Source organism: Pezoporus occidentalis, unplaced genomic scaffold (genome assembly GCF_034315485.1).
Source record: "Pezoporus occidentalis ecotype Australia unplaced genomic scaffold, CSIRO_AGI_Poc_V1 ctg179, whole genome shotgun sequence".
Taxonomy (NCBI): domain Eukaryota; kingdom Metazoa; phylum Chordata; class Aves; order Psittaciformes; family Psittacidae; genus Pezoporus; species Pezoporus occidentalis.
The window spans coordinates 1,266,521-1,292,046 of NW_026913629.1; the positions used below are offsets into that span (position 1 = coordinate 1,266,521).

At 48.6% G+C, this 25,526-nt stretch overlaps 5 protein-coding genes across 6 annotated transcripts in view; 2 read left to right on the plus strand and 3 right to left on the minus strand.

The window, feature by feature from the left end:
* Positions 1-25,526, plus strand: part of IFT22 (intraflagellar transport 22) — a 134,870-nt gene that overhangs the window by 83,496 nt on the left and 25,848 nt on the right. The window lies entirely within an intron of this gene.
* On the minus strand, positions 379-5,688 carry C1QBP (complement C1q binding protein). Its single transcript, XM_062614939.1, has 6 exons — positions 5,410-5,688; positions 5,095-5,245; positions 4,143-4,230; positions 3,042-3,137; positions 2,125-2,247; positions 379-817 (listed from the first exon to the last, which is right to left on the minus strand). Exons 1-6 carry the CDS (start codon positions 5,648-5,650, stop codon positions 668-670), a joined length of 849 nt encoding a protein of 282 aa, XP_062470923.1. The 5' UTR covers positions 5,651-5,688; the 3' UTR covers positions 379-667.
* On the minus strand, positions 6,914-16,286 carry DHX33 (DEAH-box helicase 33). The gene is made up of 12 exons (XM_062614925.1): positions 16,069-16,286; positions 15,643-15,803; positions 14,715-14,942; positions 13,889-14,059; positions 12,971-13,156; positions 11,805-11,916; positions 11,276-11,435; positions 10,780-10,868; positions 10,117-10,244; positions 9,354-9,557; positions 8,569-8,655; positions 6,914-7,533 (listed from the first exon to the last, which is right to left on the minus strand). Exons 1-12 carry the CDS (start codon positions 16,247-16,249, stop codon positions 7,225-7,227), a joined length of 2,016 nt encoding a protein of 671 aa, XP_062470909.1. The 5' UTR covers positions 16,250-16,286; the 3' UTR covers positions 6,914-7,224.
* On the minus strand, positions 16,418-22,599 carry DERL2 (derlin 2). 2 transcript variants are annotated; one of them, XM_062614941.1, is made up of 8 exons: positions 22,462-22,599; positions 22,056-22,121; positions 21,719-21,792; positions 21,176-21,269; positions 20,481-20,676; positions 19,874-19,964; positions 19,072-19,157; positions 16,418-17,555 (listed from the first exon to the last, which is right to left on the minus strand). In XM_062614941.1, the coding sequence occupies exons 1-8, from the start codon at positions 22,552-22,554 to the stop codon at positions 17,467-17,469; spliced, it is 789 nt and encodes a 262-aa protein (XP_062470925.1). In that variant the 5' UTR covers positions 22,555-22,599; the 3' UTR covers positions 16,418-17,466. The 2 variants fall into 2 exon arrangements, with proteins under 2 accessions (XP_062470925.1, XP_062470924.1); XM_062614940.1 differs by lacking the exon at positions 16,418-17,555 and having other exon boundaries at positions 18,239-19,157.
* Positions 22,866-23,686, plus strand: MIS12 (MIS12 kinetochore complex component). The gene has a single exon (XM_062614921.1). The coding sequence runs from the start codon at positions 22,906-22,908 to the stop codon at positions 23,566-23,568; it is 663 nt and encodes a 220-aa protein (XP_062470905.1). The 5' UTR covers positions 22,866-22,905; the 3' UTR covers positions 23,569-23,686.

Below are 25,526 nucleotides of genomic sequence, written 5' to 3' on the forward strand. Positions count from 1 at the left end.
TCTTGGTCCTTCTGCTGAAGCTGAAGTGCTCCAGCCTCCTGCAGCAACATTAATGTAATTGATTATAGCAGCACATTCCTTTTTAGAAACACTCCTTGAACGTGATGTTTAGGACCCTGAATTCTGTTCCCTGACATCCAGACAGCAAAGATCCCTAGAATGAGATTCATGTTCATAATTAGCACTGCTTGGCCGTCAGCCCTCCTACAGACACAGCTCTGCCACACTGCATGGCTGGAGGTTCTTGAATAGCTCTCCCCAGAGAAAGTGCTGTATCAGCACACACAGAGCTCTGTGAGCAGCTGTACTGACACCAGCAGCAGTTTTGGGGCCACTCTCTGGGCAGCAAAGGCAGAGCAGGAAGAAGAGGAAGCACCATTCTTTTCAGTGATATGTTGAACCGATTTTATTCTTCACATTCATCCTTAATTGTACAAAACCCACCAAGCAGGGTGAGGCAATTCTGGACCGTTTATGTCAGAGAGAACTTGATCAGGGCTGCAACATAAATACAAATCCCTAAATACAAGTGAGAATCCTCCTTTTCCCAGCCTCCAAATTCAACATTACTTACTCTCCATGCCTGTTGTGAAGATATATTTGGGTATTGCTGGCTGGAGCAGTGCTGTGGAATACCCACACTCGAAGGCAAGTTTCCTAGTTTAACCTACTGACATTTCACAAAGCTTTTAAGGTCTTCAAGGAATTTGATGTACTCCTGGTGCTCCAGTGCAGTGCTGAGCTCTATTAACTCATCAGCAAACGTGTTGTCCACTCCTCGATCAGCCAGGAAATCCATTAAGTGATCATACAGAGCCTGGAAACAAGAACAGGAAACTCCTTAGCAGAGCCCACCTGGGTAGGAATTGCTCGTAAAAAGTCCCATGGCAGCTGGTATTTATCCCAGGAAGATCAGGCCCACTTCCCACAGGAGACCAGGCAGTTCCCATCCCTTTGGGGCAGGCCTGGCCTTGGGTGGAACACCTGCAGGGATGTGGCCATGAACAGGCCATCCAAATCCCATGTGTAGACCCAAAGCCAACATATGACAAATGAGCTGCACCCTGGAGATGAACCACTGACCCTACGAGTCAGCAGGTAAGAGTCTGCCAAGATTACACACTCTGCTTGTCCCTTCTATGTAGCACCGTGGCCTTGGGGGTGAATGGTCCTAAGAGGGTCTGTAAAGGGTGGTATCTGATGTAAATATGTGAAAGACAAAGTCTTTTACAATCATCAACTCCTTGTTTCTTTTTCTTTCTAATCCTACTTAACTGCGGCAGCTCCGGCACATTAATGCTTGTGGTTCCCCCCTTGCTCCTCAGGGAAGCAGATCCATGCTGGCTGCTTAGTGCAGTAATAGTAAACAATACCTGTCCTGTGTTTCTTGGTCTGCTGTTGGTGGTGTGGGGCTTTTTTAAACAGACCAATATTTGTGAGCAAGTGATTCATTTTGGACTTCTGCACTCTGAGAACATCCCAAATAATACACATCCGTAATTGATTTTCTGTCTCAAGTCAGAGAGGGGAAAACAAGCAGTGTGGGATGTTGTACAGCACACTAACCCACTTTAACATGAGTGCTCCTCAAAGAGGTACACACCAGGAGTAAAGTTTTAACCATACACAGCCTCCAACTATGATTTAAGCTTCTGAAAGCCTGGCACCGAGAACATAGGAACAGATGCCAGATTCTTGGGCACGTCAGTTTTTAGTGTCACAACTATAAAACCATACCTGGAAACCCCACAAAACAAAGGGGTGTGTGTGGCATCTGATAAGCTTCGTTGTTAAACACACAGACCAAAATGTGTCTGAGCAAGTGTCAAAGCATCTCCGAAGTGTAATAGAGCTGCTGGGAAATCAATCTAGGAAGCCTAGAGCAGAACAAGCTCCAACATGTGTGTCTGTCAGGAACACCACCAGCGATGCAAGACTGCTGGGACCACCAAACAACCCTCAGTTTGCAGCAGAACCACATCATGAGGAGCTGGGGTAGAGTGGGGGACTCCCTGTCTCAGATATCCAGGACAGGCTTCATCCATAGCCCCGGAGCAAAAGGACAGCCGGGAGAGGCAAGTTCAAGTGCACTCCACAGCCTGTGGCTGTGTTGGCAGCACTCACCCAGTCAAGGGAGTCCGTGTTGAGGGTGTAGTTGGTGTCCTTCCAGTCCGATTCTCCAGTGGGCTGGAAACTGACCTCCCGGATTGTGAAAATATCACTTTCTTCCTCTCCTTCATTTCCAATCTGAAACAGTGAATGAGACACAAGGTGTACAATTAGCTCTTATTACCCCCAGCTCATCCCAAAGCGAGGAATACTGCACTGCAGGACCAGCAGTAGAGCTGTGCTGCTCCCCTCTCAACGCACGCCTGTGAAGACAACCACAGACACCCAGGAGAACGCAGGAGATCACCTAAGAAGAGGTCAGGCCACCAGCTCAAGCTGCCAGCAACAAGCCTGTGTGTGATTCTAACCCGTCTCACACATCTGCCCACCCTTTGTCCACTATGGCTGGCTGCATAAATGATCTGATATGGTTTACAAAGTAAACCACAAAGATCAGTGCAAGTCAAAGCCCCAAATTTTATCCTCTTCCCCCCTTTTTAATCCCTCCTTCTCTTTGTGACCCATCACAACAATGAGATTTGCAAGTTACTGACACACTGTATAAATGTATCTTGGTTTGGCCATCCTTATTCACCCCTCTCAAGCTGCCATGCTCTTCAAGGTAAGCTGTGCCTCCCTTCTCTAATGTAATCAACAGGTTGACAAGCAGCCCAAACACCACGTTGTGATGCGAGTTAGGCAATGGAGAGTCTCCTCCCCAAAGAGTGGTTTCTGGCAAACACAAAGCTGGTTTTTGTGTTTAAAAAAGATACAAGGGGGGGCTGCATTTTCTGCAGATCCAGAAAAGCAAGAGGCTGTCAAGAGCAGTTCGATTCAACAGAGCACAATGACACCACAGTCAAGCATGAAACGTGCAGCAAATCACAGCCCAGAGCTGGCTACAGGTGTGACACAACCAGTGTGATACCCACCTCGTCTTCAGGGTAATGGCAGTCAAGAACAAGGGTCTGTTTTGTATCATCCTTTATTACTTCCACAACAAAGTTTGGAGTTGATGTAAGATCAGGCTAAATAAGAGAACAGTTGCGTCAGCACTGGAATCTGAACAGGAGCCAAAGCAGCAATCACAGTACAGCACAACACACAGCCCACCCTGCACACGTTGTTCCCACCCCTCAGCTGCTTCTGCAGTCTCTGACCTGCCCAGGACAACCCAAACTTCCCCCACAACCTCACCAACACCCCTTGCCTTGTTCAGCATCGGTGTCACTGCGGATGAAGCACCTGCCCAAGTTATATTGCTCCTTTACAGTTTTTACCAGTACTTTTACTAACAAGAGTTTTACTGAACAGGAGTGAGACACTTGTGACCAACAAAGCTCCGTAAGTGAAGTCGTGTGAATAGCTTTGTGTCTCCTTGATGCTGCCCGCCAGCACCAGGACTTGCACTAGCTAAGTGCAAACTGCACTATTTACTGTAAGGGGATCGCAAAGGCAAAAGATCCCAGACTGGTCTGGGTTGGAAGGGACCTTAAAGCTCATCCAGCTCCAACCCCTGCCTTGGGCAGGGACACCTTCCACTGGAGCAGCTTGCTCCAAGCCCCTGTGTCCAACCTGGCCTTGAACACTGCCAGGGATGGGGCAGCCACAGCTTCTCTGGGCACCCTGTGCCAGCGCCTCAGCACCCTCACAGGGAAGAGCTTCTGCCTAAGAGCTCATCTCAGTCTCCCCTCTGGCAGGTTAAAGCCATTCCCCCTTGCTCCTTCCCTACATGCCCTTACAAAAAGCTGCTCTCCAACCTTCCTGTCAGCCCCTTTTGGTACTGGAAGGCTGCTCTAAGGTCTGAGTTCCTCTCATTTCCCCTTATAGAACCCTCTTGACCTGCTCTGCCTTTCTGCTGCCAGAGGACGATCACAACCAAGTGACAGGTAACTCGGGAAAATCTTCATTTTGTGACTTAATGCTCCCAAATATCAATAGAATGGGGGGGGGGGAAGCTTTGGTGCTCAAGGTAAAGGTTCCACCTTCCCTCTGTGGACCCATCACTGAAGTGCACATCAAGACCAAGTTACCTCCTGCTCTTCCGCTTTCTGCCCTTCCTGTGGTTCGTCATCTGCTGAGGGTGGAATGCTGTTATTGATGTTGAATGTCACCGTTACCCTGCAGAAGAACCAGAAGCGGTGATTACTGAACACACTCAAAGGGCACCCATCAGAATGTCTTGTCTGAAGCTCCCGTTGCAGGGATGGTGTTCCTAGTGCTGAGTTCACACGCCGAGAGCACAGCCAGGTGCTGCAGTTTGCAGATGCTCAGCTGAATGCAGCTGCCTCTCACCCACTCTCACAACCGATTATCAAGTTTTACTGAACTGCTGCTTTTAACTGCAGGGAACTTTGTAAGGCACAGTAAAGAAGCAACTTTGTGTTAAACAAAAAGTGCCTTTGAGCCGAGGTGGTAGAACAAAGACCCTCTGCAACAGTCAGTTTGCACAGACAGGACACAGTGATACAGACTCATCAAATGGTTTGGGTTGGAAGGGACCTTAAAGCTCATCCAGTTCCAACCCCCTGCCACGGGCAGGGACCCCTTCCACTAGAGCAGCTTGCTCCAAGCCCCTGTGTCCAACCTGGCCTTGAACACTGCCAGGGATGGGGCAGCCACAGCTTCTCTGGGCACCCTGTGCCAGGGCCTCAGCACCCTCACAGGGAAGAGCTTCTGCCTAAGAGCTCATCTCAGTCTCCCCTCTGGCAGGTTAAAGCCATTCCCCTTGTCCTGTCCCTACATCCCTTGTCCCAAGCCCCTCTCCAGTTTTCCTGCAGCCCCTTCAGGCACTGGAGCTGCTCTCAGGTCTCCCCTTCAGGAGCCTTCTCTTCTCCAGGCTGACCCAGCCCAGCTCTCTCAGCCTGGCTCCAGAGCAGAGCTGCTCCAGCCCTCGCAGCGCCTCCGTGGCCTCCTCTGGAGGGGAAGCGACACGAGCACAAGGGCAAACCTGGGCGCCGTCACCACTCCCCAGCCCTCACTCACTTCTCTCCGGGGACCTTCCGCACCAGCCTGGCCTCGGTGCCGTGCACCTCCAGCTCCCACCCGCCGGACACCTTGGGCAGAGCCTTGTGCTTCTGGATCTTCTTCTCCTCCTTGATCTCATCGGTCAGGAACTGCGCGAAGGCCTTGTCTCCTGCCGGGAAACGGCGGGACATGGGCCACGGCCACCACGTGCCGCGCACGGGATGGGGTCGCGCACGTGTCCCGTGTCCGTCCGTCCCCCCCTTCCCTTCCCTTCCCTTCCCTTCCCTTCCCTTCCCTTCCCTTCCCTTCCCTTCCCTTCCCTTCCCCGCTCACCCTCGGTGTGCAGCCCGCCGCACCCGCAGGACACGCCGCCCGCCCAGCCCCGCCGAGGCCGCAGCAGCGCCGTCCGCCCCCCGCCGCCGCCCAGCTGCCACAGGGAGCGCGGCAGGGGCGGCGGGAGGAGGGCGCGGGGAGAGGCCGAGGAGAAGGAGGAGATGGAGGAGGAGAGGGGAAGGAGGCGGCGGGGCGCGGGGCGCAGCGCGGCGGCGGCGCGCAGGGCCCGGGTGAGCAGCATGGCGCGGTGCGGTGCGGGGCGGAGAGGCGGGGCGGGCAGAGGACACCGCCGGCCCCGGAACAGAACAGACCCGCTTCCGGCCACCCCGCAACCCGGCGGCCCCCGCGGCGGTGGGGAGGTCCCGGGTTCGAGTCCCGGCCCCGGCTATAGTCTGGAGCGGAAACCCAGGAGGTTTAAGGAGGAGGCCGGGGCAGGGACAGCACCGGGAGCACCGGGACTGGCCCAGGGGTGAAGGCGCAAAGGATGCGGGAATAATATTGAGGCTTCCCTGTTGGCTGCAGGATGAAACAGGAGAGGGGATGGCGGGAGCTTCACTGCTGTACATCAACGCTGTTAGTGTGAGCACCGAGCCCTCTGCAGCTTGCTTGGAAAAAGCAGGACTGACTTTTGTGTTCTTTCCTCCTTTGGCAATAAATATCTCAGAGGGAGGACTGACCAAGGCAAACTCTGCTGGCACCGTTTTCCCTTTGTCTATAAGCTGGCACTATTGCCCTCTATTGAGTAGAACCACATTGCTGCTCACTGTAGCAAGAGGGCATCCATACCTCATCACACCCATATCCATCCCCCCCATCACATCCACACAGCTTCCATGTAACAAAACGTCACCCAGGCCATGGATTTGTGCCACCATGTCTCTATTTTGTGAAAAACTGCAAATCAGTTGTAAATAAAACCCCCTCCCCTCCCTTAACCCGACTGTTCATTAGACTGCCCAAACAAAATGGCCATTACATTTCATATACATATTACATATTTCATATTACATTTTCCCCTAGAGCTGCAAGATCTGTAAACCCAAGAAACAGATGCAGTGCTTCAGTAATTCCCTGCAATTCCAGTGAGAACAACTGAAATCGCTGCACACTCTGGAAATCCCAACCCAAAAGGGCTTAGCTCACACAAACAGAAGCAGCCAGTTTTGCCTGTGCCCACTCACCTCTGCTTTTTCCTTCTTCTTTTCAAACCAATAGAAAACAGCACTGCAAAGAGGCACAACAAAGGGATGGGCATCCGTCTCCAGCACACACCTGCAGACATTCAGGATCACCCTGCCTAGGAACAGGCCACTACTGGCCTTTGTGTGGTCCCAAGATAGCAAACATGATAAGAAGGCAGGAAGATGATTGATGAGGTAACAGACAGTAGCACCTCCCTTCGAGAAACAGTAAAAGAGGCATTTTTTCCCTATATGTAGACATTTACAACTTGCTTTATTTATTTACTGCAGTAAAAGCTGCTGAGGACACAAACACAATCATGAAGTATACCAAGAGTGCTCTTAGGGTTTTATTTCTTTATCTATAAGCCTATTAAAAACTGCAATCTGATACCAGCTGCCCTCCTGGGATAGATTTATCCCATACCCTGTACACAGAGCACACTCCTCTTTTAGAGCTCACCTGTTAAAAGGATGATTGTTCTAAGCCACAGACTCTTGTGAGGTCTGTCTCTCACGAAGCACTTTTCCTCTAAGGTTTTGACCTAGGCAAAGCTCCACCGTTCCCATCCGTTCGTTACAAACCCAAAACCAGCCCTAAAACCCCCAGACCTGCTGGTGCCAGACCCACAGCTCAGCTCTTGGCCACTTGGAGCTTCCTGCGGAAGTAGTCAGGCGCTGCCTCATAGAGCCAGTCCGCGTCCACCACGCACAGGTCCCGCATGTAGCACTTGTTGGTGTGGAGCAGCCCGTTGTACACCACGCAGGCTGGCTTGCAGTGGAAGAGCACAGAGGAGGGGTGGATGGCCACTGCCTGGTGGGAGTCCACGGTGCGGTAGGAGCCGTCCGGCTGCAGCTCCGCGGCGTTCATGAAGAGGCTGTGGGCCAGGCAGCGGCGGATGTTCCCGGTGTCCGAGCGGGAGGACTCGATCGGCATCGAGAGCTGTGCAACAGAGACAGACACACAAGTGTCTACACAGAGCCTCGTGGGGAAACACAGCCCTTTAGTGGGCTTCTGAGACAACGAATACTGTGTCAGAGATCCTGCCAGCGTGGGGAATAGCGACAGCTCGGTCAGGTGTGGAGGTTTAGTGACAGAGCAGCCAGGACGGTTGGATCACTGGGATGTGTCTTTCCCAGATGCTGGAGGATCCCCATGAGCTGGCGGTGCTGGAGGAGATCCAGCAAGAACTGATCTTGCAAGGTAAAGTCACTGCATGTTTTCTGACTCCTATCTGAGCTTTACTGCTCCCCTCTAGTAATCCAAACCAGCTGAGGCTGCACTCCTTGGTTTTTGGGCCCACCTGCTATAGGCCTCTGTAGCCTCACTAATTCATTGAAACCCTTTTTTACAGTTTAAGTGACATTTTCAGGTCTCTGAGAAGCTAGTAAGAGAGGAGAGCATGGAAACAGGTTAATAGGAAGCAAAAGATGAGCTGCAAAATAGATCAAGACTGTCCTTCCAGGAGTGGGTTTTAGACCAAGGAGCATTGGCAGCAGGACAGAGGTGCCAAATGGTGGCTCCCAAGTCACGTGCAGACTGTGAGCACTTCAGCAGCAGCTCCCACACTGTGCCTGATGCTCTGTGACTGGCAGGAATGGTGCTGATGTGAAAGCTGCTGCTAAATTGAATGCCTGACTCTGAGAAGAAGCCAGTCAGCATGGGCTGCAGAGCCTGACATCACCCAGCAGCGCACAGAGCACAGTCACATCCACACTCCAGCAGCACAACTCCTTAGGGAAAAACTTCCTCCATCCAAGAAACTTTCCCAGAGCTTCCCTTCCCTCTTTACCTCTCCTCAACCCACTGAGCCTCCCCCAGCTCTGAGATTTGGGGATGCAGCTGCACAGTCAGGAATTTTACCAGACTATGCATGGGAGACTGAAAACAAACCCACATTTTCCTACTCCTGGGACTCGATGCACAGCAAAATCAGTTTGGGGACAAACAGAGCAATACAGTGTGGCAACAAGTTACCTTCACACAGATGTCTCTGAGCTGAGCTCTGACGTCTGACACAAGCATCATGTTCCTGCTGTTGATGAAGTTCTCTCTGCACCATCCCTGCAGCAGAGACACCGGGAGTTAGAAGGGGCCATTTCCTCACCCTGAATCATGAATCCTCCAAACACACGACCTCTCCCTCAGAGGAAAAGTGCTAACCCATTTCCTGGCCACACTTCTACCTCTGTCTACTCCCCTCTGTCTACACAGTGCTAAAAACCAGCACACTGTTGTTTTCTTCCCACTCAGAATTGCTCTGCAAGCCACCGAGTGCTGTGAAACAGCTCCTGCTATCCCACAGGTGGGGAAAAGTGATCACCTGAGAATGACAGATGCTGCAAGGAATGGGGCACATGAGTCTACAGATCGACAAATCAAACTGAGAAGTCTATAGGGTAGGACAAACCAAAATCTGCTTGACAACACACTCTGTTTTTGCAATGAATCCTGCCAAGAGCACGTCTAGGTATTCATCAGCAAGTCTCAACATTCTCCCACTCCTTCCCATTTCCAGCTGGAACCAGGGGAGGAAGAGACATGGCTCTGCTTTAGAACTGGCCTCAAAAAGCTTTGATAACCAGCTTTTCTACAGCTTCTGGAGAAACCTTAGGCACTTGAACAGCTTTCTCTAGTTACCCACTTGTAAAGGATGCACACTGCATCAACCATGAAGGATGCAGATGCCACTCTGCTGTATGCCAAAAAAGCTCCTCACCACCATGAACCCAGCCAGCACTGGCATCCTCAGAGCATCCTACCTTGTTGCCATTGACATTCCTGAAGGCCCTGTAAATGCTGAGCAGGGTAAGATGATCCCCCTCACTGGAGATGAATTTTCTCCTGACAGACTGCACTTCATCCCGCCGAGCAGGGGGATTGTAGAGGACGCTGTCCACAGATAACAGCGACACGATGGTCAGGATCTCCTCTGTACAGTGGAACTTGGGGGACAGGAGGATGGTCTGCAAATCACAGAGCAAAACTCATTTCTGGTCAAGCAGATCCACTTCAGACAGGCAGACCCTTCCGCTCACTGGCAGCCCAGGAACTTTATCAAGCACTGTTCAGGACAATCTCATAAACATTTGGGCCTAGAGGCAACTGTAAATCCTCCTATGGGCCCATCAAGCACCTTTAACTGCAACTGTTGTTCTCTTTCCTGGGACTGGCTATTTTATATACTGCACAAACACAGTGACTAAAATCACCTACAGCATCAGACGCTGCATGAAACTGCTGAAGTGTGCTACCAGCAATCCCAGAGATCACAAGGAAGTAAACCCTGTGTCTGCTTCCGAGGGGCCAGAGAAAGGAATTATCTTTAAAAAACCCTCCCTGAATTAAATGTCAAATGACAAGTAAAGCAGCACAGTTGCTGTAAATAAAGCTGTGCTTCATTCACGTATGGCAAATATACCGGTACAGCTGCAGTCACTCCGGATTCCAGACCTTGCTTAAGAAGTTTGAAAGAGAAATGCCAATGGAATTGGGAAGAGTACATGAGATTTCTACAATTTTTACCTTAGAAAACTTTGGTTCCAGTGGAAAAGCTGCCATCTTCCTTCCCAGGGGGGTCAGGACAAGCTGATTGTCCTTTCGTTCCACAGCTCCCATCAGGACCAGCTGCTCAATTGCTGCTTGAATAGCCTCTGTCAAAAGAAGGACGTTCAGGCTGTGAGGCCTCCTAGCAGGAAAGTGAAGGATCAGTTGGTACCATCACTACTTGTTTTGCCTCCCCCTGGTCACAGGGACAAGGAGTTCCTATTTAGACAAATTAGTGCCCTTGTGGTTTATCCCCCTCTATCCAGAACAATCACCTTTTCCAATTTAAGTGGCAAAACTAAAGCCACCATCTCCAGCTTTGAGCAGAGGCTGAGTGAGATTCCCTGTGGCTTTCTTTGGCAGTCATAGCACACCTTTGTGGGTTTTATGACTCAAAGCTGCTCCCTACTCTGTTTGGAAGCTGGACTTTCCTGCTCTCTGCCATAATCATGGCTGCTCTGATGAGACTGAGTACCATCAATGAGCAGTAAATGAATCTGAGCCTTTGGGACCACCAGGATGCAGCTTCTCCTTCAGAGCTCTGACCTTTCACACTCCATCTTCTGCAGCTGGACTGCAGACACTCTTTTAAAGCAATTTCTCAGTGACTCATTCATCATCTTCTTTCACCCACTTACTTACCAGGAGATGGTTTGGACATGAAGTCAAAGGTGAGTACATTGGGAATTCTCAGGGCCAGGAGCTGAAGCATCACACTGGACAGGTTACACCTGCATAGGCACAAAAAAAACCCTGAGACTGCTCTTCCTTTATTACTATATTCTTCTTTTTCAGTTGCCTGTAAGCCGAGGTAGAGCCCTCAGACCTGTGCTGCAACTTGACAGAGACTAGTCCGGTGCTGGCTGGTGAAGCCTTACTTCCTAAATCAGGAAGGGTAAGAGGCAAGTCCAAGATCTGGAGGAAAAGTCAAGAGAGCTTTTGCCCATGTGTGTTTGGAGACTCAGACCCAACTGTCCCTGAGCAAATGCTTCTTAATTTTTCTGTTCAGTCTCTAAAGTTATTTTTTTCTTAAAAGCCATTCCATTAGACCCTAGATCCAGTTTTGCTGTTCAGTTCTTTAACAGTACATAAAAGAAGTGTGGTAAGAAGTGGGATGGTATCAGGGTTTCGTCCTCACCTCTGTATCTCGGGTATTGTCATCTGGTTCAACTTCTCAAAGTCATTCTCTGTATAGAGCCGGTAACAGATCCCACTGTCCTCTCGCCCTGCTCTCCCTGTGCGTTGCCAGGCCTGGGCCTTTGACACCCACTGGACTGCCAACACTTCCAGACCAGTTTCTGTGTATGGAAAAGCATCACTTCAGTCAATGTCTGTGTAAAGAACAGCTTTGAAACCAGGTCGGGTTAACAACAGAACATCCCAGGGTCTGCCATCCAAATACTGCTCGGATTTCACTTGGTGCAGCACAGTGAAGCAAAGCTAATTATCACACACTGTGTCCATGAAGAGGAGATTCATATCTGACAGATTTTTACACCCACATGACTGGCACTCAAAAAACCAACCAAAACCCACCCTTAAACCCTGAGATATTAATTTAGACAGTGCAGAGGGTGTTTTAAATCAGCTCTCAGTGGGGCTCATTGCCTCAAATAACTGCTACAAAACTGAAAACAATCTCTGCACTGTTCCATAGGCTCTCTCACCGGGTCTGTACTTCTTTGCTTTGACCATGCCTGTGTCCACAACGTATTTTATTCCTGGAATGGTGATGGAGGTTTCTGCGATGTTGGTGGACAGGATCACTTTGCGACAGTCCTGGAAGGAAGAGCAAACTAAAGCCAGTCACAAGCCACCTTAGATGAGCTGCAACGAAGAAATGCTGCTACTTTGGAAAGCATGGCTCAAGCATACTTATCACTGCAGCGTGTTAAGACCACATACTATGCCAGCTCTTGCAAATTAAGATAACCTGTAGTTCCTATCAGTTCCAAAACCATGTGCTTACACTTGTGGTAAAATACACCATCCAGGACAGATGTTATCAGTATGTCTTTAAACCATTTTGGTTTCATTTCTGATACAAGAGCTGGATTCTTGCTGAACAGGTACAAAAGGGCCTGAGGTGGCACAATTTCTTTTTCTTAGAGCCCTGCAATATGCCTGGGTTTTTAGCTTTCTGTGGAGACAGTGTTCTCACGGGAAAATGGATAACTGGTACATAAACTCTGAATAATCCTGAAAGATACAGCAAGGCCGTGAGAGGCCCAAGGAAGCTTAAGCAAGCAAGATAAGAAGCTAGAATTCACTGATGTAATGAGAACTGTGGACTGTTGGCAAGCTTTCGAGGTCAAGTTCCCACACCTGTGCTTAACCAATTATATGCTAGTTGCAAAGGGTCTTCAGGACATGTATCCAATCATAATATGCCAAATCACTGTAAGTGCATGTAAGAAATAGTATTTAAGGGGTTAAGGCTTTGTAATAAATGGCTTTTGTCTGATCATATTGATCTCTGACTGAGTCCATATATTTTCTGCGGCAGCTTTCTTACTGTTTTGTCCAATAACCACTGTAGCTTTTTTGTAATATGGGCATAAACTTCTCACGAAATAGGGCAAATTTCAATGCCTCTGCTCTTTTCACCCCCTAATTCCTCCTTCTTTTTATGATCCCAGATGACTTATCATATGCACCAGTTAATGCCATTCCAGCTGCACTGTCTTATATCATACTGGAACCATTCAGGCTAATGCCAGTGGACAGTGGAGACTGACTTAGGATCAGTACAGACTGCTTTAACTCTTTAAATCCCACATTTCTTCCAAACACTCCTGCAAACTCTTCCTGCTTACCCATCACATCTCCTCACCTTAGGGGCAGCCCGAAAGATGCGATGTTGTTGAGAGTGGGGCAGAGAAGCATAAAGAGGTATCACCATCATCTGTGGGCAGCCGTCAGGGAGATGCTTGGCAATATCTCGGCAGGTTTTGGTCATTGCTTCGATTTCTTCCTGACCAGTCAGAAACACCAGGATGTCCTGAGAAGAGGGTGCTTCCTGGAGCCAGAGGAAGAAGCAAATTGAGAAGTGAAGATGATTTGGATAGGGAGGGAGAACTGAAATTGTAATGAGATCTTGTCATGAGATGTTGTCCTGAGAGCCAGTCAGCAAAGCAGGTAAGGAAGATGGAAAAGGCACACACGTGGTGCAAGGTGTGCAACAGCCTGAAGCTCCCAATGGATTCAGAGTGAGGAGTAAACCGCATTTTGCAGGATTCAGTCTTAACAGGATGGAGGAAGTGCTTAAAGTCACATCTCTGTTTCATGAAATAACTGTCCAGGATGTGCAAAGGAGAGAGCCAGCAAGCACCCTGGCAGCTTTGCATACAAACATTTAGTCACAAAATGCCTACAAACTGTTATCTGAACAGATTTCTACTTGCTTTGTAGTTATGCTTTGACAGTAAACGAGAATCATCTTCATGCTACTGTTAGTTTATACCTGGATTTCCCCCCGCAACCCAGTGCTCTTTACAGTTCACCAGTTCCAATCTTTCTTTTCACTTTTGGAATAACACTGGCATTTGTTAACCCCTCCCTTAAGCCAATCCAAATTCACTAACTCGGCATGATCCCCAACTACCTGCTTTTCCCAGAGGATACATCTCAGGAACATCTCCAATTTGGCAGCAGCAAGCTCACACCATCTTTTCTGCCCCAGCAGCTTGTGAGCCTCCCCAGTCAACAATCCATGGCCCCAAAGAGCACAAACCTGATGAGACAGCCCTACCTGGTGGATTTGGAAGACTGTCACCAGTGCTGCTTGCAGGTAATCACTCTGAGGCTGTCTGGTGTAAAAGACCTGAATGGGATGCTGCCTGCCTTCTAAATAGAGAACAGGAGCTCCATTGAAGTACTCGGAGAACAGGTCAACATCCATCGTTGCTGACATGACAATCACCTTCAACAGGAGCATAAGATGGGTTAGCACTGCAATTTTGATCCAGTCAGGATTAGCCAAAGATCAGCTCCCAGAGACTGAGATATGTGCTCAGAACAGCAAAAAGCATGCAGAGTTTGTGAGGGAAGAGTGATCTTTCCTTACTGAAGCCATCAGCTTTGGTATCACACAAGGGTAACATGTTGGTATGATAAAATAAGCAAAGATGTGTTAAAATTCTTTCTGACACTTAAGAAAGAGAGCTGATACCCACAAAGCTATGCTGCAGAGCAGTCTATTGAACAAGCCTGGGCTAGGACCCTACCAGTCCCTTTTATGCCTTCCCCAACAAAACCAACAAGCTTTCACACACTTCATCACATACTCACACAAATTCATTACACATCCACCCAACACACATGTGCAATCTCCTTCCCCATTGTGAGCAAGTCATACAGCTGCCATATAGGGGCTCTTAGGAAAAAGGGCACCATGGAGGTGACCAGATAGGCTGTTCAGATGTGTCATATCAGGCCCACACATCATATGCTGGCCACCCTTAAATACTGAGACTTAAAAGGACCTCTTGAAACACAAAGAGTCAAGGCTGACATTTCAAATGCTTTGGCAAATCCCAGGAGATACTCAAGTCCAAGCCCCAGGCCCTGCCACATACTTTTAGTGGCAGTTTGCCTAGCTGCCTTCGTTTCTTTTGTGCAGCTTTCACCACTCCAAAGAGCACATCGGTGTGGATCGTCCTCTCGTGTGCTTCATCCAGGATGACAACGCTGTACTGCCGCATCAGGGGGTCCCCAATCGCTTCCCGAAGCAGCATTCCATCTGTTAAAAACTTGATTCTGGTTTCATCAGATGTCAGGTCGTCGAAGCGGACACTGTAGCCAACCTACAGGAGCGAATGTTACAGACAGCATAGAGTTACTTGTGTTTCTCATTGGCATTGTACCACAAAGGAAGACTCCAAAGCACTCTGGTAGGACAGAGCCAACTGGAACTGCAAAGAGGCTCTGGAAAGTGTAACGGTGTGTTTGCAGTCTGAGAGCAGTTAATCTTGCAAGTCTCATAATCACCCAAAGGATGCTCCCAACACTGTATCCCAGTTGGCTTTTTCCCAACTAGAAGCTCATTGCAATTGCCCTGAGTTTCCTTTCCTTCCTCCCCTGCTAGAAACTACACCATGATCTCCAAAGATTTTAGATAGGGAGAGTCTTTCTCCTCCACTTTTCTCCCACAGATTCACAGGTCTGTATGGATTCAGCACTCTGCTCTCCTTGACAGTGACTTTCAGTACAGGGAGCACTGGAAAAGAGTGCAAAACTTCTTGTTTTATTCATTAACAAGTATTTTTTTCAACTTGAAGAACACAAGAGAATAACCAAGAAGTAAAATACCACAAATACAGAGTCAAGCACACACACCCATGCCACAGCAGCATGTAAACACAGCCTTTTTTTCCCCATTCAGGCATATTATTAAATGAAGCTAAGCCCCGTGGCTGTTACTGTCTTTACCATTAAGCCCTGACACGGCCCCACTGTCACTGCAGCACTAAGCTAACTCCCTAAAGACGCTGTGAAACAACCTACCAGGCCTCCCAGCTCTGTCTTCTTCTCATCTGAGACTCTGGTAGCTAAGGCTATCGCTGCTACTCGCCGAGGCTGGGTCACAGCGATGGTGCCTTGGCGGCCAATTCCTGCTTCGTAGAGATACTGAGGGATCTGGGTGGTCTTCCCCGAGCCCGTTTCTCCTGAGGAACACCAAGGGAGTAGTTTTTCTATTAAATCCTCTTCATAAACCTCAAGGCACAAACTGTCATAACCAGCCCACCCTCGGTAACAAAGCTGTTACCGCTTCACTACGCTTCACTACGCTCCTGTGCGGCCGCCCACCGGCTGCTGCGCTCCCCGGGGCCGCCGGCTGAGGGGAGCCGCGCTCGCCGAGCCCCGGCCGGGCTTATGGCGCTGGGGTGACCCGCTGCCCCCCTCCCCAGCCCCGCCGGCTCCGGCACTCACCGATGACGACGGCGCTGTCGAGGCCGCGGATGTGGCCCAGCAGCCGGCCCCGCACCGGGAAGATGGGCAGGCTGCGGCGCTGCTGCTCGACGGGCGGCGGCCCGCGGGGCTGCCCGGCAGGGCGCGCCGGGACCATCGCTTTCGGCCGCTTGGCCGGAGGCCCCTCACCGGGCAGCCGCATCGCTCCAGCCGGCCGCGGCACAGCGCAAGCTCCGCTGCGACCGCGCACGGGGTTGGCGTCAGCGGGCGGGCACGGCGCGGCCTGCTGGGAGATGCAGTGCGGGACCCGCGGGGCCACGGCAGCGGCTGCCGCGGTGAAACCGCGTCCACAGAGCCCAAAGCCCAGAGCAGAGGTGCAGATGAGCTGCAGGTAGCGTCTTAGAGAGGCGGGGTTGACACCTACGGCATCCCCGCTTACGAGCTGTTGGCACGAAGCTGTACCCGGCCCTTGCCAGGCTGCCCCTGGAATGCTGTGCTCAGTTCTGGTCCCCACTCTACAAAAAAGAGGAGGACGGGCTGGAGAGTCCAGAGAAGAGCCACAGAGATGATCCAAGGACTGGGCAGCCATGCGAGGAATGGCTGAGAACTGGGTTTGTTCAGCCTGCTAAAAAGAAGGCTCGGGGGAGACCTCATCACCATGTTCCAGTATTGAAAGTGGGTCTACAGAAAAGATGGAGACTCCCTTTCTACAAGGAGTCCCAGGAAAAGATGAAGGGTGATGGGTATGAGTTACTTCTGGGGAGATTCCAAATGGACACAAGAGGGAAATTTTCCACAGAGCAATCGGCCACTGGAATAACCTTCCCAGGAAAGTGCTGGATTCCCCAAGGTTGGCTACTGTTAAGATTCGGCTGGACAGGGTGCTGGGACATCTAGTCTGGGTCATGCTTTGAAAGAAAGGTTGGATCAGATGATCCCTGAGGGCTCTCCAACCTGGTATTCTATAATGCTATGAAGTAACCTCCAACATCCCAAACAGCTGAGGATACACCCTCCAAAGAGGAGTCTGGTATTTAAAAAACACTTCTTTGTGGGACAGGCTGCCCAAGAGTGGTTTCAAGGGCAATTAAAGCCCAGGTGAGGCAGTAACCTGCCAGCAATAGTCCATTTTGTCCTGTGATACAAGTAAGAACACTTAAAAGTTCCTCCCAGATGCAGCTGTGTGGATGCTATGGCATTACTCTGTAAAGAGAAGAGTACTATCTTACTCTACCAGAGTGAAAGGCAGCGTGTAAGGGAAAGCAGCTTTGGCAGAGCAAGGACAAGTGATCTTACCAGCACATGATTTGAGCAGCCACCCTCAGGCAAGAGCACAACACTACTCCACAGTCAGGTTCTAGATTTACAGAAGGTTTTATCCCAGCAGCAGGGGTGTCTCTTCTCTCCATCACCACTTCCTTACACCTCACCAGCTCTTAAACACTGAAGTAAAAAAAGGTTTTGATCCAACTCATAAAGCAACACTGCCCAAAGCGGTTTTAGTACTCCTGGAGAGTAAGATTTAGTCTATTTTAGAAAAAAATAGAAATCTCCCTTAAGTTTTTATAACTCTTAACAGATAAAATGCAGATACAAATGGATTCACTGTTTTGTTTTTCAGAATCTAATACACTGCTTGCAGACAAAGCATTGCCTCTTGAGATCCCAACACTTTCATCTCCTGAATTACAAACAAGTTAAAAACCTGTAGCTGATTTTTAACAGCAGCAACATCTGAGACTGAACAAGATGACCACCTGGGTATCAAGGCTGAGCCCATCCTCCCACATATAGGAGGAAGATGCAATCTCTCTTTTTATCTATTACAGTATAAAGAGCTACAGCAGTAGAGTCCATAGCATTTTAGGAGTGACTGAACAGGTCAAGCTGAACCATGCTCCTAATTCCTTATGTAGCTCCTCATCTAGGTATTTATAATCAACATCACTTCAAGCTAAATCCTGTTCAGTGTCACTGACCTGTGCTGGACACTCAATCATCCCATAACAAACTTCAGACCACAAATTAAACACCTTGAGCAGACAATCCTGCTTCCTAGCAGTTCCAAGACACACTTGTGGAAAAACCTTCCATTAATGCTGTTTCTTCAGGGACCTGCTTTTCCCTACTTCTGCTTTTAGCCAACTGCATCAAGACTATAGGATTTTACAAAGGATTAACCAAAAGGATCCACACAACATTTTATTCACCTCATCATCTGAGATATTTGAGCAGTTCTGACTCCAGACAAGTTTTCTTCCCTAGAGCTCCAAGCCATTTCATAACCATTTGGAGTGTGCATGCGTAGGGGGGTGGATTTTGTAGAACTACTTATTTAAACCAATTAGACTCAAATCTGAACGCACACTCTTGGGGGCAAAGCCATCAAAATGCAGTCTCAGCCTGGCACGCGTATCCACATAGAGTCACATTCCAGAAACCCAGCTGGCAAAGTGAAACGCCTGCATTATGCTGCATGTTGTATTTCTTACCATTCAAACATGACCGGAGACAGTAGCACCTCAGACTAAAAAACCCTGTGCCACTGAAATAGAAACTTACACTTTCAACCATCTTCTAGTTTTATCCAAGAATAAAAAATGAGTTTAAACCCCAAAAAGTTGGGTTTGTCTCCTGTAAAGTTTTCCATATAGATTCCTGTATCAAATAACTTGGAAAAAAACCAAACCACTTTAGAAATCACTTCAAACAAGTACTCATGGCCTTGTTAACTGAAGCTGACAGGAAATGGTTTCCAGTTTTAGGTTTTTGGCTCCACTGGATTAGTATTTTCATTACCAGCACAATAAATTCCCTGACTGGGAAAGGCAGGAAGTGGTAGTCTGGAAGTGTCTTGGATCAGACTGCATAAAGTGCTTGTATTCAAAACCATATTGCTGTCAAAAAGTGTCCTTTCTGCGATGGGGAATGAAAAGTCCCCAGTATGGATCTTTGCTCAGGTCGGTCTCTCCCAGTTCTCACTGCGTTTTGGCACAGACACTTATTAGCCTCCAAGGCGCTGACCTTCTCCCCATGCAAATCCTCCTGGTCGTTCTTCTGGCAAAAGATTGTAATTAGGATCATCTTCTGGTGTATCAAATATTGCTTTGCTGGAGAACAGAACAGAGATTTCCCCCCTTTAGAATGTGTGTTTCACAATAAGACCAAGACCAAATTCTGCACTTGTAACAGCATCCCCCCTCAGAAACAGGTCGCTGAAGCATGCATCATTTGTACCCAAGTCACACTTGCTCTCCAATTAGACCCCCCGGGAAGAAGGGCTGGAATTATGTGCCTAAACCAACCAAGACTGACAAGGTTCAGCTAAAAACTAATTTTAGGTGAAGAAATTTTTCCTTCTATCCGTGATTACAGCCCTCTCCACAAGAGGGAACTGAGCAGGAGTAGCACTCAGTACCATGAACATTGACGTTTTCTGCCAAACTGTGAAATGAGGATGACTGACAGGAGAAAAAACATTAGATCTATTACATTTAACACCTCAGTCACTGTTCATACACAGCAGGACTCAGACACGCATCTTTGGTGCCACCAACAGGCAAAGACTAACAAGTGTTACCGAAGAAATCAAAGGTTACCCTTTAGCCCTTGTCCTGAAGAGCATAGTTCCCATTTCCACGTCTGTAAGATCCTCCCCTCCCTTGACAACATGAGTTAAATGAAAAAGCCACTACAGGCACAGCACAGTTCTGCCTCAAGCTGCCTGATTTACCAGAAGCTGCTGTGACTGAATTATAAACAGTTTTCCACACAAGCACTTTTTCTACATCATTCACACGTGTTTAGCTTTACAATCAGTACTTACAGGACAGACGGCGTTCTCAGAAGCTTCCCACCACCAGGCTGATTGGGAAAGACATCCTCTAAGAAAAAATATATATGCCCAACAGCAATGCCTAGCATGCAAAGAGAAGTCAAATGGTGATTTTTCAACACTTCTCTTTTACAACTTCCAAATGATTCACTAGAATTTTTAGGAAAAAAAACAACCAAAGCCCACGTTGATTCTTTCACAGAAAATATAAGAGAGAGGATAAAGCACGCTGACATCACATGAAATGCTTAATTCGCACTACAAAACATAAGGAAAACTGTTTGTCATTATTAATCATACTGATGTTATAGCTTTATTAGTTGATAAAAATAGTAATATAAGCTATTTTACTTCAATAGTCTGCTGCCCAAAATCATAACTGGGCTAATTCCAAGTAATAAAAAGCTAAACCATGAGAAGCTTTTTCCATCCTTGTTACAGCCCAACATATGCTATGCTGTGATGTTTAGAAATCAGAAAAGCCTGGTATATAGAACTGGTACTAAATAAAAGGCATTTAGCCCTTGGGTTTTTCCACATGTTGTTTCATGTAGAACACTGGCAGGAACAGATCCTTGTGATTCCTGCAATTGCTTACCCAGAAGATCCACAATGATGGAGTTCCCCAGCAGCAGTGAAAAGCCCATCAATACCCAGGGTAGAAATGGGGCTTGAAAGATGAGAAGACCAAAAAAGTTCATACGGACATAGGGATTCCTGCGGCTCCACACGTACACGAGCATTATTGTGAACGCCTGGCCCAAGAAAACCAAGTTTACAAACAGGCCAAAAAGCTGCAATGGGTAGTTAAAGAAAACTGTTCACCAGGTCATTGTTGGGAGGTCAAGCATGAGAAGTATTTCACAGCACAACTCATAATCCTGTGTTTTCCATACAACTGCTAACTCTGCTTTGCATATTCAAGTAAATCAAACCTACTGGAGATCAAATTCAACACCTACAGCAGGATTCAGTATACTTGCAGCAGGAATAATCTCTTTAATATAATTTAGCATGAAATCACTGAACCACCAGCACTGCTCTGAGATAAACTGAGCATCCTTTCATCCATAAGCTCATTTCCATGATCCTGTCAAGCAGTAAAGAGCCTGAAAGACCAGCTCTGTATTAACAGCACCAGCTGCCCAGCATTCAAAAGTACTTCAACAAATACTGTTATTCCTTGTCCTACAAAGCATATTATCATCTAAGATTAAAGACGAAAGTAACATGGTTTCAGTTCTCATTCATGTATCTTTAGCTTTAACAAAGCAGCTTGGAATAAAAGGATACAGTCATTAAAAGTCCTCCAAAAAGGAACATAAACACAAAATCTGCCGTCCGACCTCGAAAAGAGCCTTCTTCAAGCATTCGGCAGTAACGGTATCTGAAGCCACAGCTCAGGAAAATCTGATTGCAAATGAGTTTGAAGAAAGACCCAAGTGGAAAAGGATTCAATTCTACCTGAGCTTAGATGTTTTTATCAATTTACTCCATCGATTGGCTCTTTCTGGATACCTCAGCAGAGAGGGTGACCCAGGAGAGGGAAAAAAAGGCGATTTGGGATTTTCTCCTGTACGTCAGAACCAACCTGAAAGATCAGGTTTGTACAGCAAAGTCTTAGCACCACACATACAAACAGCAAAATTCTTGACAACTTATGCAGGAGATCCTGTTGCTGCCCATTCCTGACATCAGTGAAGTCATCATTGCTGAACTCCCAGGAGCTTCATGGTGGAGCAGAACAGGACCTTTGCCTACATGCACACATAGCCACGTGCCTGTGCTCTGGAGTTGTGCTTTCTAAGGAAAGCAAGAAAACTTCATGAAGGATACAAAAAGATCATGTTAAATAAAAAATTAAAGCCAACTGGTCCAAAGAATAAGTAGTTGGTGATTAACCTCCATACCTGGAAATAAGACAAATAGAAGGACTTTAAACACGACAGCTTATTTTTATCGCCTAAATAGAAAAGCAGCTAACAATGTAACTGAACTCTCCTTTACAGTCCATGAATCTAAGACTTATGCTAAGAAACAGTGATCTGCACTCTAGCTTTGTTAGCCAGACTGAAAACCCCCAGTCATTTGCCACACTCAATTCTGAGAGGCCAGGCACTCTCAAACTCAACAGCGCCCTTTAAAAACCCCACATACTTCAGAAAACACTTACTTGAAAGTGCTTAAATATTAGCTCAGGGTTGAAGTACAGCTGAAAGGGTGTGATTAGTTCTAATTGCTGGAAAAGAAGAGAACACATGATGGAACCAACACACCAAGTTATGCGCACTCAAGTAAGTAACCCCTTTCTTCTGTGCCAGGCCAACAAGTCCCCTGCCAGCAGAACCGAGCCTCGATAACCCCCTCACCCCTCGGTACTATTTACTGGTGCTTTGCACCCTCCCAGGCCTCCGCACGGGCTGCCTGCAGCGAGTTCCCTCTTCAGAGCGCCCTGAAGGCCCGAGCCCTGGGTGGAGGTGCCTGAGGGAACCCCTGCTCCCCGGTGAGCCTCACCCCCACTCCCGCGCACCCTCCGCGCCCCGCCGGCTCTGAGGGTGGCCCCGGGGGTGCGGACTCACCACGGCGGCGGTGGTAAGGACGCAGGCCGTGGTGTAGGCGCGCGTCACGGGCGGCACCTGCAGGTACTCCTGCCGGAAGGTCTGGTACGCCATCTTAGCTCTCCCCACCTCTTCCGCCGCGCCTCTGCGTCTGCACGCACAAGCCCAGCCAACCCCCGCCAGAGCCAATCGGCTCCGGCAGCGCCCTTGCGCTCTCATTGGTTCACCCCTCGCTTTCCCCGCCCCCGAGAGGTGGAGCCCTTGGTGATTGGGCAGCGCGGCGCTCCTCGCGGTCACTGATTGGTTGCGGCGGGGCGGTCCTCCTGAGGAAGCTTGAACAAGGCGGGAAGCCGTGAGGGGAGCGGGCGGCGGCGGCGGGACCTGGCTCCCCTCGGCTCCGGGTTCAGCCCTTCCCGCGTGTGCCGGGGCCGGAGCTAGGCTCCTCCCGGCCTTCCCTCCGCCGCCATGTCGGTCAATCCCATGACCTACGAAGCGCAGTTCTTCGGCTTCACGCCGCAGACGTGCATGCTGCGGGTCTACACCGCGTTCCAGGATTACCTGTTCGACATGATGCTGCTGGTGGAGACCGTCATCCTGAAGAAGCTGGAGGGGCTTTCCGAGGGCAAGATCAGCCCCCTCCACATCCGGAAGGGCACCGAGAAGTTCCTCCTCTTCCTGAAGGAGAACTTCGATGAGCTCTTCGGTAAAATGGAAGAAATGCTTCTGCAGCTGGTGCTGAACATCCCCAAGAACGTGCTCCTTCCCGAGGACAAGGTCCACGAGCAGTATCCCTACAGCAAAGAGCAGTTCCAGGCGCTTCAGGATGAGATCCATCAGCTGCAGGAGCAGTACAAGGCGGAGGTGACCGCGGGGCAGGCGCTGCGGGCGGAGCTGGAGGAGCAGGAGGTTGTTGAGGCGGAGCTGGAGAAGATATTGCAGTGTTCTGTTGGGCTTGAGAATATCTGCAGGGAGCACTGGAACTGCAGCTTCAGGGAGAGCTTTACTTTCTTGACACCCAGCCTTAAGAAACTGCAAGGTACGCTGAAAGGTATCGAAGAGAAAAGCAAGAAACTAAAGAAGTACGATACTGAATCACGAGATGCTGAAAAAGCAGCTTGCTTAAAATGACAGGCGCTCATCTTTGCAGGAGCATCTCCCGTAGTCCTGACCCCTCTAACCCTGCCAGGATCTAGACTGTTGAGCTGTGCCTGTTTGTACCTATTTAGCACCAACCCAGGGAAGCAGGGGAAGAAAAAAGCCCTGGACAACCTGGCTCTGGAGACACCTTCCTGACGTTACAAACATTAACTGAACACAACACAGCATTGGTCTAATTTTAGGATTATTGAAGAAGAAAAGAATGAGTAAGACCTGCAGGAATGTGTGATTTTCCAGCTCAGGGAGCCAGTGCTTTAGTCAGTGAAGATGTGCCTTCCTAAGGCTATCACTGCCTTTTAAAGGCCAAGAACTAGGGACTGTGTTGCTTTATATGTCTTAGTTTGGTTGGTTTAACTTTTGTTGTCCGGTGGCCTTTTTCTACTAAAAAAGTTAATTTCATTCATGTTTAATCATTCTCCTGTAGAAGCATTGTGAAGGTGGACTGTAAGGCTTGTGGTCACTGAAGCTGCTTAAGCTTGTTCCAGCTGCACTTGAAGTACATCACAGTCTGTGAGCATCTTCCCACTGGCCTCACCAGGTTTTGAGCCTCCTGAACTATCATGAGCTATCCATACTGATTTCTCCTTTACTAGATTAGATGTTTGAAACTTGTGAATAGTTTAGAAGCTACTGCAATAAAAAACACATATTAAAAGCATGAATACGCTTTGCTGTTCTTTTTTTTTCCTGACTTCTGAAGACTTTACACAGAATCAGCTTGGTAAGAACAGTATCTTTAAGTATATATTGCCTTCATGTGTGGTTGGGATCTGTGGGATTTGGTGGTCAGCCCTGAAATGCTCCCAGAGGAAATTGATTTCTGATGCTGAGCTCTGGATCTCTTTAGTGAATCTTTGTTGAGGTGGAGGCTTGGTTTCAGGGGTGGCAAAAATTGGGAATAGAACCAACAAAGGTCTCCACAAGAGAGCTACAAGGAAGAACTTGACAATGGGGGTGAAATGACCTATCCCTGCCTGTCCTCCAGGGCATGGCTCAGTGGAATTGCTTCCAAACTTCAGGTCACTGATAGCAGTCCTCAAAATGTTTGCTATCTTCTCTCAGAACTAAAGAGGAGAATTAGAGGTGTGAAAGGCAGTTGATTCCAGCTAAACAAATGCCATTTAGCTGAAATAAATGAGAGAGCAGCTCTGTGAAGAAAGCAGGACCTTTGCCAGGAGCCCTCTAGAAATATGGCTTCTCAAACTCAACTGCTATTAAAAGCCTGTAACCCAACTTCATTTTCGGTCCTAAACCCACTTTTAAGAGTCTAAGTCTTTAACTGTAGGGGGGTGGCTACATGTAGAAGGGTGTTGGTGAATATATTCCCTCCCAAAGAGTAATGACACATCTCACATCCCTGGTGTTTCTGTAGCAGGATATTGAGGAACAATTGCTTGGTGGGAGGGAATGACACTAGTTTTTTAAGTGTCTGCCGGTGAAATTCAGATAAGCATTAAAAGTACAGATCAAAAAGTACTTGTACGCATGTATTAAAGTAACATTTTCAGTTAAATGGTGAATGGACAGACACAGAAGTTTCACCAGTGAGGAGGTGACGCTTACCTTGCCTGATGCCAACGTGATGGGATGAAACTGGGAACACAGCACAAAATCAGCCCCAGTGAAGGAAACATCCCCATCACTGATCCCGACGTGCAGATACGGGCAGCAGAGGGCACCAGGAGACCATTCCAGCACTTCCCTCGCAGAAACGGATTATTCCCCCCACCCCGCTGTAACTTTCCTGTGCACCAGGAATTATCCAGTGTCTCCTCAGAAAAGGATATCAGATATAAGGACGGCCTCCGAGCTTAGGCAGAAGTTCTTCCCTGTGAAGGTGGTGAGGCGCTGGCACAAGGTGTCCAGGGAAGCTGTGGCTGCCCCATAGTCCAGCAAGCACTCCAGCGGCAGAGCTGAGGTCTGAGGGG